General features: G+C 37.8%; 1 protein-coding gene across 2 annotated transcripts in view; it reads left to right on the top strand.

The window, feature by feature from the left end:
• The window catches only part of MAN1A2 (mannosidase alpha class 1A member 2), a 179,449-nt gene that overhangs the window by 153,793 nt on the left and 10,033 nt on the right, over positions 1 to 15,623 (top strand). For both annotated transcript variants that reach the window (XM_045283724.1, XM_004714870.4), the window contains exons 11-12: positions 4,161 to 4,333; positions 8,053 to 8,168. In XM_045283724.1, coding sequence (XP_045139659.1) covers positions 4,161 to 4,333; positions 8,053 to 8,168 — 289 coding nt within the window. The remainder of the gene's footprint in view (positions 1 to 4,160; positions 4,334 to 8,052; positions 8,169 to 15,623) is intronic.

Raw genomic sequence — 15,623 nt, 5'->3', positions numbered from 1 at the left:
CTCACCTTAGGACGGGTTTTAACCAAAATGTGTCTGCCTTGTGGAATGCCCCGCTGATGATCTAGCTCACCTTAGGACGGGTTTTAACCAAGACGTGTCTGCCTTGTGCAATGCCCCGCTGATGATCTAGCTCACCTTAGGAAGGGTTTTAACCAAGACGTGTCTGCCTTGTGGAATGCCCCGCTGATGATCTAGCTCACCTTAGGACGGGTTTTAAATGGCCAAGACAGGGATAGACCCCGTTTGTAACTTGGAGACTGCCCATAGTGTCTGGAATGTTTAATCGATATCTTAACTAGTGTTTTATTGGTTAACCAGTTCAGTACATTTTAAAGTCCACTAATGTTGCTTTGGATAATTCACTAGTTATTCTGGGCTTTGGTGCCCTTACTAGGACAAATCATTGTCAAAACAGTGACAAAAATTGTTTTGGGGGTGCTTCCCCAAAAGGTTCTACTCTTTTATTTATAAAGCACATATAGTCATAAACAGATAGATAGTACATATTTGGTATTAAAATATGCTGGAAGTAGGTAATTAGGTAAAAATATACAGAACGGTTCCTTAGGGAGACAGTTATGATAAAAGGGTTAAAGAATACTGGGCAAGAAAAGACTTTTGAAGGATGATTTCACTGAGTTTTGAATTCTAGTTTGGTGGGGTTTTTGTTGTTATTTCAGTAGCGTAAATCTTATCCACATTCCTCTATATGTGAATTAGTACCCCTCCACCTCACTCACCTGCATCCCCGAACTCTGACTTCTTTAAAGTTCTATCTGTCTGGCTTTATGCAGTTTGAATATGATATATACCTAGGTATTGATTTTTTGGTGGGTATTTTCATATATCTTTAAACGCACTGATTTTTATTGTCTCCTTCCTGTTTTACATAATTTTATTTTAATGTTCTACTTTTATTAGTTGGGATTTTATACATATATCATTCCATATTTCGATCACAAGTAGAATGTACAATTGCTACCACAATCAGTTTTCAAACATTCTTTTTCTACGTGAACCCTTTGACATCGTCTCCCTTTACCCCACCATGCTTTGCATGATTTTAAATACCCAGTTTTACAATTCAATATCCAGTCTGATTCTGATTTTGGCTTTGTGTGTCACACTGTGTTTTTTAATTTTTAGCATAACTTTAAATTTTTTGTTTGATAGCCAAACATAAAGAGTTGCATAAAAGAAACTGAAGTAGATAGTTTTAATGTTAGATCCTATATTCAGCTGCTCAAGAGTTACTGCTATATTTACTGTAAGTGTGGTGTCAGAACTAAGCCCCAGTGGCATTGTGGGTTACGCGTGTGACTGCTCAGTGCAAGGTCAGTCAGCAGTTCAAAACTACCGGCTGCTCTGTGGGAGAGAAATGGAGCTTTCTGCTTCTGTAACGAGTCTCAGAAGCCCAGAGAGGAAGTTCTCCCCAGCCTGTAATGTTGCATTGAGTCATAATTGACTTGATGGCAGTGGCTTCAGTGAGTGGACGCTGAATCATCCATCTGGTGCCCTGGTCTTTTACTGACCTATTGTGTGTTTCCCTAGTGACCCTCACTTAAATGAATCCAGAACCATGCACCTTTTTTAGTTGTGATCCTATTTTTACACAGGAGCCTTGTTGATGTGGTGAACTGTAAAGATAGGAGTTGTCTTGGTGGATTGCATGTTGGGATGCTAACAGCAAGGTCAGCAGTTTGAATCCACCGGCCACTCTGGGGAAATGTTTTCTCTCTCTCTCTCTCTCTCTCTCTCTCACACACACACACACACACACACACACACACACACACACACACACACTTTTTACCCTCACAGTTTGTTTGCAATAAAATAGGTCAGCAGTTTGAATACACCAGCCACTCTGTGGTAATGTTTTTACACACATACATTTTATACAAAATGTATGTATAAATTTGTTACCCTCACAGTTTGTTTGCAATAAAATTCTAGAAATTTAGATATCCAGACCTGAGTTTTCAGCTTGCAGTTGTTGGGACTCATTATAATAAAAGGCAACATTGTTAGGTATTTTAACCACCTAATAGGAAAAAAATGCATTTATTATTAATAGTATCATGAATTCATATTTTAAACTGCTCTGAATCTCAGATTGATAGGCTTTTGTATAAGTAACAAGAAGGTAATGTCTTATACCTTAATAACTGCATTTGCAACTCACCAACTCTCCACAGGACATACAGCTTTCTGTTTAATTTGTAAAGATACAAGTTATCAGTAAGCAAAATAATTTTTTTATTTAAAATATTTGCTCTATACAACCAATTTCTACTACAATAAAGGTATTCTTGTCATTCTAATTCCACAAGTAAATATGTAATTGACATTGAAAACTTTGATAACCTCAGCAATAATGGGTTTTGAGAGAGGAAAACATAAGAAATCCAGCAAAATGGCCTAGCTTTTACTATATTTTTTTGGAATATTATCTCACCATTTATGATGTTCAGCTTTTATCCTCATTCTAAAAGCATTCATTAAATGCCAAATCATATTTGCTCTATGGCAGACTTTCTTCAGTAAGCTGGCTTTCAGATCCCTCTGAGGATGTGGTCCAGGCTTTATGTACACACACAGATTTATATTCAATTTCAGAGGCTTCTTGAGCACAATGCTGTCTTCTTTCAAGGTTTACAGTAGAGGTCATGCTGATCAGGTTTAAGTAAGTTAGAGAACCCAGAACTGGATACCGAAATTTCTAGAAAGCTATTGTAAACAAGTTTGGGGGAAGCAAATTTTTATTTATTTAAACTTGCAGTGTTGGAGAGGAATAAAAACACTGCTCCCCACCCCCACCCCCGAGTGACTGGTAGATTCAAACTGCTTAGAACTCCTGTTTGAATTGCCTAAGACTTAGCATTAAACAATTGCAGTTATAAACTACTGGATCATATGGAATGCATTTAATAGAACGACCTACAATCATGTTGTGTGTTTTGTTTGTTTCTTTGTTCTCATTTGGTTTGGTTTGATGTTGGACAGGAGAAGGGGATACCAAACACTTGATCTTCACATCCCTTGTGATTGTTTAGGAACCCTGGTGGCGTAGTGGTTACACATTGGGCTGCTAACTGCAAGGTCAGCAGTTGAAGCCACCTGCTCTGGGCTTTCTCTCTTGTGAAGCGTTACAGGGTCAGAAACTAGCAAAAGCAGTTCTGTCCTATCCTACAGTGTTGCCATGAGTCAGTGTCGACTTGAAGTCAGTGAATTTGGTTTTGTTTTGAGATTATTTAGAGTTTTTTGTCACTCTTGCAATGCTGAAATCTGGCCATACTAGCATATGTCTGTGGCTCTTATGACACCTTTTCTGAAAGAAATATAAAAACACATCTCAAAGGAGGCTTGAAACTATTTTAACCGTTGCCACCAAGCAATGTGTAGAAGGAAAAGTGGCAGCTCGGTGTGTAACTTCAATATAGCAATGGAGGCAGACCTTGCAGGTGCAATGAAAGCCCTTAAAAAGCCTTTCATGTGCTATATTCCAACTTGTATGTAAATCACATTCAAGAAATCATATGCCATGTACATGTGTAATGTCCACCTTTTCTCAAACCTTTAAATGGGCACATTACTGATGAAGTCCTTAGTGATGGGCAATTTGAATCTAGCTGTGTAGACAAGGGCTGTGGAGAGTAGATTTAAATTTTAAAATGTATTCTTATATACTATAATTTGTTTTCACTAAAAGGTGTATCATTTATAACTGAATTTAATTCAAAATCTCAACTCTGAAATGTTCATATCAAAAGAACTGTACATTTATCTTGACTTTAAGAAAATATTTTGTGCAATACACTATGTGTCATTTTATAACTTAAAATAGTATATGTAATATGTGTATGTCTACCTTTGCATTTATTTCTATAAGCTTAGTGGACTTTTGTCAATATAATTAGGTTTAACAGTATGCCTAATGTACATTATAAGAAATATTACATGTCAGGAAAATGGGAAACAAAAATGAGCCTATTATAAGAAAACTAAATATGGGTCTTTTAAAGTAGCACATTTGCAAAACAGGAACAATAAAAACAATTACAATAATAACTTAATTTCATACTGTATTTGGGAGGGCAAAACCGTTAACAGCAAAAGTGATTTTATTTTGATCACTTATTTCTTTTGTCATGTTACAGCATTAAAGCTAGGGCCTGAGTCATTCAAGTTTGATGGTGCAGTAGAGGCTGTGGCAGTCCGCCAAGCTGAAAAGTACTACATCCTCCGTCCAGAAGTGATTGAAACCTATTGGTACCTATGGCGATTCACTCATGATCCAAGATACAGACAGTGGGGCTGGGAGGCAGCACTGGTAAGGAAGCCTGTATTTCATTTTATCTGCAAAAATGTTCAAATCCGACCCACCTGTTTGTAAAATTTCCGTGTGTTCCCATCTCCGTTACCTCGCCGGTAACTAGGACTTTTTACCTGATGAAGAAACTTCGTCAATTTAAAGTCACATGAGCAGAAGTAAACCTTAGAATGCTGGTTTCTCATCTATTAGAAGTACTTCCTTATTAATTTTACCTCGTTACTGAATAATTATAATGAGTGATTTAAAAGGTAATTTTTCAGTATTATAAATAAGCAGTTTAATTTTCCATCCTGTCTTTTTAATACTTAGTACTGGGGCTGCAGGGGCCACTACAGAAGTGCTGAGGTTCACAAGCTTGGATATGAGATTGCTGCCTACTTATTTCAGAGTATTTCCTTGATATTAAAATCTCTAAACCAAACTCTCTGCCATCACGTCTATCCGACTCATAGCAGTCACAAATAGAATCAGTGGATTGTTACAATTGTTCCATATTAAAAGAAGTACATAAATATGAAAGGAAGATATTTTAATGGTTTGTAAGTAAAGCTCGTGCTTCATTCTTAAAATACCAGCCTTCTTGGGTCCTTATGAATATCAATTCATCGGGGGACACCAACAATCCTTTCACAAAGTACACTTTATTCCCAAGACTAGGGTATCTTAACCTTGCGTATTTCTGAATTATGGTAAGCATTACTCATTTTGATGAATATTTTATTTCAATTATTTAACTTAAGCTTGCAGTCTGGATAGAGTCTGAGGATATCTCAGATAATGTTAGAAATGTTAGTATATTTCTCAGACATGAATGAAGTAGTAGGTCATTATGTACATCAATTTATACAAAGAAATATATAAAGGTTTCAGAGTATCAAACAGAGGGAAGAAAAGTTTAGTGGCTTTATATGCCAGAAACGTGTGCTCAGTGTTTTAGGAATAAAACACACACACGATATTTCTCTCCATAACTCATGCCAGTCACTATGTGCATTAGTTCATGTGGGGATTGGGAAAAGGAAGTTCTTGTCCATTTAAAAAGCCCTTCAGATCATAGCCTTCTTCCTCATTTGCTAGAGCTCCCTAACTTTGAGACTCAATTAGCACTACCAAGGAGGAAGGAACTATGGAAGACTTTTCAGTAAGGAAGTAACGAAACAAAAAAACGGGATTTGATGGTAGTCTGAAAATTGGTTGTTTATAGAAACCACAGCAGTAACCTAGGAATAATGTGATAAAGACTTGAATTAAGGCAGAGACACTGATGTATCACTTGGCATTCAGACCTAGGTAGTTCTTGTGGAGTTTAACAGTAAACAGAGTATCAGTAGCACAAGGTGGTTAACAGAGCAATAATAGCTACGGCATTTATTGATGTTGCTGTTCCCTGGTCCCTTGGTCCAGAATTGGAAAAAGAGCTACTAGTGAAACTCTGTGCAAGGGGTCCTGGCACAGTTGAGAAGGAAGGTAGTCAAGCTCTTGTCATAGAGGCTCAGGGACAGGACACAGACACATACCTGTCAGCAGCAGTGCCTGGAACACTTATGTAAGTCAGGTAATAGTTTATGTAAGAGATAGAAGAGAGATGATAGATAGATAGATACAGATAGATAGATAGATAGATAGATAGATAGATAGATAGATACATACATACATACATACATACATAAGGTGATCTTATAATGAATCTATGTTCCTTAATGCTCTCCAATAGTTAATGATTCTTATTTAGACGACGAAAGGCAATGTAGCCCCCTAGGTTAATACATACGTGCCTTTTAATGTTACATAAATATGCCATCACTTTGAAACAATTGAACCAACGCTACTCTTAACAGTATTCATCACAATCACTTTTACTTGCTATGCATGCAGCTTTCTAATCACAAAAAAGGTGTTTAACCCCAAACCCACACCTTCTGCCACCAAGTAGATTTCAAATGATAAGGACTGTACAGGATTAAGTAGAACTTCCCCATAGAGTTTCTAAGACTGTAAATCTTTACTGAAGCCCATTGGCGCATTTCTTTGCCATGGACCGCCTTGTAGGTTTTAACTGCTGACCTTTTAACCACTCCACCACTAAATAAGGCTAAACAGAAACTGTATACACCAATTCAAACTGACTTACAAATTCAACTTCAATACGCACATAAGGATGGATTTTGTTGGTAGCCCAGGGACTGCCTGTACTTCTGAATCCTGTGGGTCAGAAAGTAGAGAGAAGGATGACAGAAGCACATACTCTCACTGAGAAACACATCAGTCATGTGGTCGCTTCCTAAGGCCCCTGTGTGTGCCCTCACAGGAAGCATGGCTTCATCCTTAATCTGTCATGAGGAGATTTGTCACGCTCAAACTTCAACTCGCATCTATCCACATTTGACTTACAAGATTTAGAATTTTGCCTTTTTGGACTATATGGACACACACAAACTCAAAGTATGATTTGTCAATGGAAGTAATGATACTCTAAATTCATATTTCAAAAGTATACCATGAGGTGAAGATGAGGTAAGGAGACAAAAGAGAAGGCTTTTTTTTTTTGTAATGAATGTTTAAAGCATAACTTACTTAAACCCCTCTGTAAATCATTCCTGTTTTTAGGTAGAGGAAAATGCAAAACTCTGATGCAAAGACTTTAAACCCTAGCTATCAAAATAGAGCTATCAAAATAGAGCAGTCAAATGAGCCACTTGATTAAAGAAACCATTTTATTGCTAATCAGCTTAATGTTAGGAAGGAGGAGAACCTGGAGAGTACTAAAAGTAGCAAGACAAAGCCAGCGAGCCAGACTAGTATTGAGTAGTGACCGACAGCACTTTCATCGGACAGTCTCTCGGAGTGGAGTAGAGAAATAAGGACACTTAGGCTTTCAACTTGTCGTGAATGGCTGATTTCTGAAGTGTTGCGCACCTGCATACACAGTGTTCTGGTTGCTTCGAACAGCAGGATTGTGAGTAGATTCTATTTACTTGCGTTTGTTTAGTCTGGTGCAACGGTGATGTGGAACCAGATTACTCTGTGCCTCATTCCCATGTGTCCAATGAGATATTGAGTACTTACCTCATGGGGTCGTTGTGAAATTTAAATGACTTCAGGCACGTAAAGCTCTTAGAAACCGTTTTTAGCGCATAGTAAGTGCTTCAGAACTCCTCTCTTGTAAGACCGTAATTATTGTAGAAATGCGTATGTGGACTCTTCCTGTCACTGGATAACATCTATACTGCCTAATTCATAGGCTTGTGATAATGCACTATCTGACATTGTAGCTGTATACAGTCAATATGCCCTTTTATTGTTATCACTATGGAGAGCTACTCAGCAGTACATTTTAGTATGCTTGCATTATTGTTTGTCCTTGGGATTCATGAAATTGCGTTTTTATTTCAAATTCAAACTGACTTACATCCTGGAAATACAAAATGTGCTTGCAAGAGTATAGAGTTTTAGAGAAGGAGAAATTCCAAAGCAAGCAGGATACCGCAGTAAACTTTTCTAGTATGAGACTATTTCTATTTGATAATAAATCTTCTTCTTAAAACATCAAATTCTCATACATATCTCTGTGAAGTTTAGCCTGGTTTCTTTACTTGCACACACCTCCACTCCCAATACATACACGCATACAAACTGTGCATTATATTCAAGAAATACAATATTCTTAAAATGCTGAAATTATGTGGAATAGATGTTTTGTCTCCTGTCTTTCACAGGCGATTGAAAAGTATTGCCGAGTGAGTGGTGGATTTTCTGGGGTCAAGGATGTTTATTCCTCTACTCCCACACATGACGATGTGCAGCAGAGCTTCTTTCTTGCTGAAACATTAAAGTAAGTGCGTGCCTCTTTGCATTACTTATTCATCTAGGCTGGTTACTGTATAATCCTGATACAGTAAATTATGTTACTATGTTACACTAAGCTTTATTACAAATATAGTATCATGTGTTTGGGCCTTAAAAGTTTATCCATACCTCAAGAAAAGGACTTAAAATATGAGGTGGTTATTTTATCAGTTTATTACCTTTAAATTATTTCCCCTTAGCTCTTCAATGTACATTAAAATCACTAGGAAGGCCTGGTAAAGCATAGGTTACTAACCCTTATCCCCAAGTTTTCTGGCTCAGTAGGCCTGAGATGAAGTCTTAAGAATTGACATTTCTGACAGGCTCTTAGATGATGCTGATGTTGATCCCAAGACCAAATCTTGAGAAATCTCTTCAGAATAATCAATGGAGTTTTAGTGGTACTAGATGGCGTATGACCATAATCACCAACTTCACAGTGAGGTTTCTTATAAACATATACACAAAAGTAATATTGGAAAAGGGGGGAAAGACAACTTTATTATTGGGGCTTACACTTAAAATCCCAGGCTGAGCTCTCTCTGGTAAGTTAGCATGGAAGAAGACAGAGTCCTTAAATATGGCTACTTCCCTAAATATCTTTAAAGTGCATAGCTCTTGCTAAACCAAAACCAAAACTTACTGCCATCGAGTCAATGCTGACTCATAGCGACCCTATAGAACAGTGTAGAACTGTACCTGTGAGTTTCCGAGACTGTAACTCTTTACAGTCTTCCTGTCAAGGAGCAAGCAGCTGGTGGTTTTGAACTGCTGATCTTGAAATTATCAACCCAATATATAACACTATACCACCAGCACTCCATAACAGAATCTCTTGATAGCTTTTGTAAATTCTATGTTTCTAGTTCCTATATATACCTATATATCTTATATTTAAGATTTGTTCAACATATACTTTTTGAATATCTACTAAATTCTAAACATTGATCAGTAGACAAAAAAAATGATGAAACCCCCTGCCTTCTTAGAGTTTTAGTATCCTAAATATCCACCTGATTCTGATATATTTTTTAAAATTATCTCTGGTACTATTTCCCAGCTTTTGAGCTTGTGCATCATCGAACTCTGTTTGTTCTTACCTCCCAACATTTCACTAAGCCTTCCTTTACGTTATTGATCTTCCCTGTCCTTTTCAAATCTATATTTGACCCAAATCCAGACCTGGGATCCATGACATTGAAACAATAAGTACTGTTAACTAAAATGCACTCAATTTTCAAATTTTCCCATTTGTTACAAAATTATACATTATAGCTGTCTTTTACCCCAATCTAGGATCCAATAAAGGATTATTTGTTATATTTGATCATCCTATCTCTTTTAATCTAGAACAAAACTCCCCTGTGTTTTGTGTCTTTTATGGCATTAATATTTTTAAAGAGTTAAAGGCAGTTGTTTAGAAGAGTATCATTCAATTGAATTTTTCTTATGGTTTCCTCATGATAAGATGTGGGTAAATGATTTGGGGCATGTGTATTACACAGATGATAGGCAGGTCCTTCTCATTGCATCTGCCTGGGGCTAACTAAGGGAGACTTAGCTCCCAAGTATATCACTGAACTCCTGACACTGATTGCAAGTTTGGGTGTTTCCTAACTGCCCTCAGGTGCAATAATTCTCTAGAACACACTAAAGCTATTATATTCACAATTATGGTTTATTACAAGGAAAACATACAGCTAAAAATCCATCACAGGAAAAATGCTAGGGCAGAGCCTGTTTCTACTTGGCCCAGGATGTGTTAACCACTGTGCAGAATTTTTACTGGGGCTTCATTAAGTAGACATGACTGCCTGATCAACTGTTCACCCGATTGAACTCAATGCCCAGTTTAACTGGTACCATGTGACTCAAAATACCTACCCTACATAGTATGGTTGATCTTTCTGGCTTGGTTAGCCTCCACCCAAACAGTCCTATCCCATGATCCAGTGTGTCCAACCCTGCCTTAAACAAAGACTTGCCCATCAGATGTGACATAGATCACTTCTCAAAAGCCAAGGGCAAAGCCACATTCTTCACTACACAGCACATGATGTAAAGAATTACATTTAGGCCATTATTGGTGATTTTTAAATTTGAATTTAAGGTTAAATTTTATCATAAGGTCATATAAAGATATCTTTTTGCTTTCGTAATTAATAAATGCTATGTGGAGTGTTGTCTTTGAGACCATGTGTATATCTTTATCCCACAGTCTTTTATCCTGTGTTAGCAGTATTCATTGTTGATTCTTGTCTGAATCAACTATACCCATCAACTCCTACCCCCTGCCAATGAGTTGACTTCAACTCATAGCAACTCTTCAGGAGAGTAGAAATTCCCCTTTGGATTTCTGAGGTCATAAATCTTTACTGGAGCAGAAAAGTTTGTCTTTTTCTGTAGAGCAGCTGGTGGATTTGAACCACTGGCCTGTGTAAGAGTCCAATGCTTGCCCTGCAGTGTTACCAATAACAGTAATAGTGTTACAGTGTAACAGGATGAAGTAGTATTCAGGATAGTGGTTATAAGGTAGATGTTACACACTGACTTATATTCCCCTAAATGTTGTTTTTGTTAGGTGCCATTGAGTCCGTTCGGACCCATAGGGACTTTCTGCACAACACTGCCCAGTCCTGCACCGTCCTCACAATTGCCTGAGCCATTGTTGCAGCTGTTATGTCAGTCCATCTCCTTGAGGGTTTTCTTTTTCCTTCACTCTGCTGCTCTACCCTACCTACTAGCTCCTTCTCCAGGGACCCATCTCTCCTGACAACGTGTCCAGAATATGGAAGACACAGTCTTGCGTCTTTGCCTCTATGGAGCACACTGGCTATATCTCTTCCAAGATGGATCAGCTTGTTCTTTCAGCAGTTCATGATACTTTCAAAAATCTTGTAAAAAGTATCCGGAATCAGAATTGCTCTAGACTCTTCAAGAGCAATGGTGACAGCTAGAAGCATTGGAGAAATTTCATCAAACTTAATGAGAGAAGATGAATTCCTTGAATTCTAAATATTTACCTACATTAGGTTTCAAAAATCTGTTCCCATGTGCTCTTTTTAATTAAGCTTTTGGGAGATGTGCTGTACCAAGAAAAAAAAACAGCTATAACCCAAAAACAAAGACATGGGATCCAGAGAGGGAATGAAGAGAGATAACTACTCCAGATTGAATTAGGTAGACGGTTATGAGAGAAACTGCTTGAAGACTGGATTTATAAAATGGGATCAAAATGTTTTAAGAGATGATTTATGCAGTTGGTGGCAATTTTAAGTTTCTTATTAATGTTAAGTACATGTCTGTTAATTGTGCAAGGAAGGAAAAGCTGTGACTACCTTTAAGTTAATGTGAAATTACTGAAGACTTGTTTAGAGTCTCGATGGCTTTGTAGAAAGGGTAAAACAACAGGACCCTGCCATATTGTCCCTCTACAAGAGAGAGAGTTGCATTTTTTGTTCATGGTTTTGCTTCCTTCAAAAAACGATCTCTTTGTTGGTTTTAATAAAATAACAGTTGATCAAAAGTCCCTTAATTTAAAAGAATTCAAGGAACATGACTGCTAGAATACCACACTTACAGAGGAGTGCCAGTTTCCCTGAAGCACTCCATAATTGTTAAATGAAGTATCTCCCATTTGATCTCTATGATTCTACCGCTTTGTACCATTTACTCTCATAAATCAGTGTCTTTTAACAAAAACCTTGAATGACAAGTGTTTCATTTTAGAACTCCACCTCCAAGTGCACAGTCATCCATCTGAACATAATTAGGCTTTCCTTGAATTTCAGATGAATAATTTTGCATCTTTACCTGAAAGTCTGATAAATTAAAAAAAGTTTTCATACTAAGGCTTCATTTTAATTAGTATTCCTGTGTTCATATAAAAGTATATCACATTAAAATGCTTAAGAGAAATAACAGGTGAGTTAGGAACATAGTCTTTTAAATAAGTTTTGTTATTAAAGGAAAGATATTACCATAAAGAAGACGAAGTTTAACATAGTATGCCTCTACTCTTAGTGGCATCAAAATCTGGGCAGAAATATTGTGTGTGTGTGTGTGTGTGTGTGTGTGTCTCACATTGCTTTTAAAACTCACATAACTCGAATATTCAAAATACGACAAAATTTCAGAAAATTAAAAGAATATGTTAAGAATTTTAAATAAATACTCAGTTATAGGAAAAGATGTTACATAAGATGTTTCTGTTATAATAACAAGAATTGCTTAGTGCTCATTAAATAAAGATGACACATCCACACAGTAGACAATTGCTAGTAATAGTTGCATTTTACGGCCTTTTTAATAACATGGGAAATTATTTATAATAAGCTATGGCACATACATTCATATATAAGACAGATGAACTTGTTAATGCATAGTTGAACAACATCATAACGGGCACTGTGGTTTAGCTTAATTGATGTTATTTGGGTCAAAAAAAATGTTACACTTTTGCATTCAGAAAAAAAAATTAAATAAGATTTGCAGCCATATTTTTCGTCTTCAAGTATAGTTGCTGTCTTCCTGTCGAATCGAAAGAAAGTTTTTTGAGCTGCAAAAATATTTAGAAGTTATTCGGCCCAACAAACATCATTCTAAGCCTCCTCCCAAGAGTCCCAGTGCTGAAATCACCTTGCAATATACAACTTCCCAAAGGCAAGGGCTTTTCCTCTGCACTGCACTCGTCTCCCCAGTGCCTCGCATGTAGTATACCGGAACTCAACATAATTATGTTTTCATTTAGTAAATCAACTTTAGCCTGTGTTATGTAAGGGGGGAAAATTCTAGTAAAAAGTTGTTTTTAATTATATCACTTTATTCATATCTAGCTGTGTTTTTTAAGATACTCCCTTATCATCCTATATAAAATTTTAAATTGCTCCCTTACTTTAACCCTGTCATTTTCCTAGGTCTACTTTTCTGTATAGCAGTTTTCTTCTTAAACCATATACCATGTATACTCTTGTGTAAGCCAAGTTTTCCAGCACATTTTTTATGCAGTTTTGGGGGTAAAATTAAGTGCCTTGGCTGGTATTCGGGTCAGCTTATACTTGAGTTATATGGTAATTTTCTTAGTCATTCCCCAGCTAGAGGGATGTAATTTGGGTATGCTTTGGTTATTGGGGCCAGGCATAAAGTAGGCGCTTTAATATTAAATACTTCTTGGATAAAGGATAGAGTATTTGACTCTCAGGGAGACAGCTGGTAAACAGCGATTTTATTTTAGAATATCTTGTGAACATGGCAATAGGTAGAGTGAAGAAAATAACAGACCTGTTTTATTTCTGGGCTTGGCCTTCGGCCTTGGTCTCGGTATTTGGTTTAGTGCTATGAAATGGCTGACAATGGGTCATGGAGTTGATGAAGCAAGAAAGATCAAGGCAAGATGTTCAAACAGGGAGAGGCAGGGCAGTGGGTCTGTGTTCACTAGGGAAACAGGTTCAGATGGCCACATGACAGAGGAAGGCAAAAACAGTACAAACCTGACTGCCGTTAGAAACAGTACAAAGCTGGTAAGCATAAGGCTCAGAAACTCAAACTTACTGCCATTGAGTGGATGCCGTCTCATAGCAAGCCTATAGGACAGAGTAGAATTGTCCTTGTGAGTTTCCAAGACTGTTTACAGGAGTGGAAAGCCCCGTCTTTCTCCTGATGAGCACCTGGTGGTTTCAAACTGCCAACCTTGCAGATCACAGCACAGCGTGTAACCACTGCCACCAGGACTTCAGAATTCACCTGGAAGGCTTCTGAAAACAATTGTTGAGCTCCATCAGCAGAATTTCTGTTCAGAAGGTATACAGTGGAGCCTGTAAGTTTTCATTTCTAACAAATTCCCAAGTGCTGCTGATGTGAGCCACCACCCTTTGAGAACCACTTATGCCTATAGCTCAGTAAACCGACTCAGAATCAAAGACTGGTCTGCCCTGACAAGGAAGGGAGCAGGACGTGCAGTCATGCAAAGCACTGCTTAACTGTTATACTTATGTAGTCTAGTCTCCTCCGAGAGATGCATTGGATGGCCAGAGCCATGGTCTACAAGTGTTTAAACCTCTTAACAAGCCAGTCACAGCGCAAGCCAAACATCAGACTCTGGACTGTGCACAGGCACCCAGGTGCACTGTGATTTTAGTTTGCCTGCCTTGTTTTCTACAGTAGAGGGAGCTACAACCCAAATTGTATTTATGTAACAAGCGGATAGAATGTCGTTGTTTTCCTTTAGATCCTTTTCCATTTGTCTCTTTTCAGTAAGTCAATTTTATGGAGGTGATTTATTTTTTTAAAGTGTGCCCTTTTGTTTCTTTTTACATTGTGTGTGTGTGTGTTGTAGGTGAGAGTATCCATAGCACATTCTCCAGTCAATACTTGACACACAATCAATTGTTCCCAGACATTGAGGGCAGCCCCCCACCACAGTGTGTCAATACTCACCCTATCCTCTACTCGGGTTCCCCATTTCCATTCGTTTGATGGCCCTGCCCCTCCCTGTCTTTTCATTGTTGGTTTTGAGGAACTGTTGCCACTTTGGTATTGTATAATTGATCGATCTAAGAAGCACATTCTTCACAGGTGCTGTTTTTGCTTCTGCTCCCATCTTTGATTTGGTAGGTGGCCTCTGGGAGTGTCTGCAGTTTCAAGTTAGCGGGTTGTCTCTATTAAACTATTAAAGAACAGTGGTCTCCGGGTGGGGGATTATCGGGCCCATAGGTCATATAAGGCCCGAAAAGCATCAGTAATAGCTAACATCACACACTGCACCAAAGAGAAGCAATGCCAGCCATCACATTAGGGTGAATTGATTAAATGTTTGACCAAATGGTCCTTGACAGAAAGAAGTTTCTTCACCCCTTTTCCCAGCTCCTTTCAGACCAGTAAGCTTGGCCATTTTTGTTGTTGTATGCTTTTAACCCATTCTAACCAGGACCTTCTTCTGTCGTCTTGGCTATGAGAGGTTGGTAGGCTAACTGGGCAGCTATTTTTCTCGCCCAGCATAAAGAAACTGCAGTTCGTGTGCGGCATCAGTCCTTGGGATGGATTGCTTCCTTGTGTCTTTGGTTTTCTGTGTTCTGCTTCGCTCTAGTCAGAAAGAGATTAATAGTTGCCTCTTAGATGACCACTTACACGCTTTCAAGATCCCAGTCACTATTCACCAAAATAGGATGTAGAGTATTGTCTTTTTGAACAGTGTTTTACCACTTGACCCAGATGTCCCCTGCGATGATGGCCCTTGACCTTCAAGTCCAGGAGTGAATCATACATTATGTAGTAATATTGTGTCTGGCTTCTTTTTCAGCATGATGTTTGTGAGATTCCTCTATTTTATTGTATGTATCAACCATTTTTATCTTTCTTTTAATGAGTAGTACTGTATTGTGTAAGTATTTGACACTTGGTTTTTCTATTCACTTTTTAATGGCCCCTTAACATTTTAAAGAAT

The sequence above is a fragment of the Echinops telfairi genome, unplaced genomic scaffold (genome assembly GCF_000313985.2).
Source record: "Echinops telfairi isolate 266 unplaced genomic scaffold, ASM31398v2 ScPeMD7_7466;HRSCAF=8504, whole genome shotgun sequence".
Classification (NCBI taxonomy): domain Eukaryota; kingdom Metazoa; phylum Chordata; class Mammalia; order Afrosoricida; family Tenrecidae; genus Echinops; species Echinops telfairi.
The sequence above is the reverse complement of the archived record's forward strand: the minus strand, read 5'-3'. Positions and strand labels throughout refer to the sequence as shown.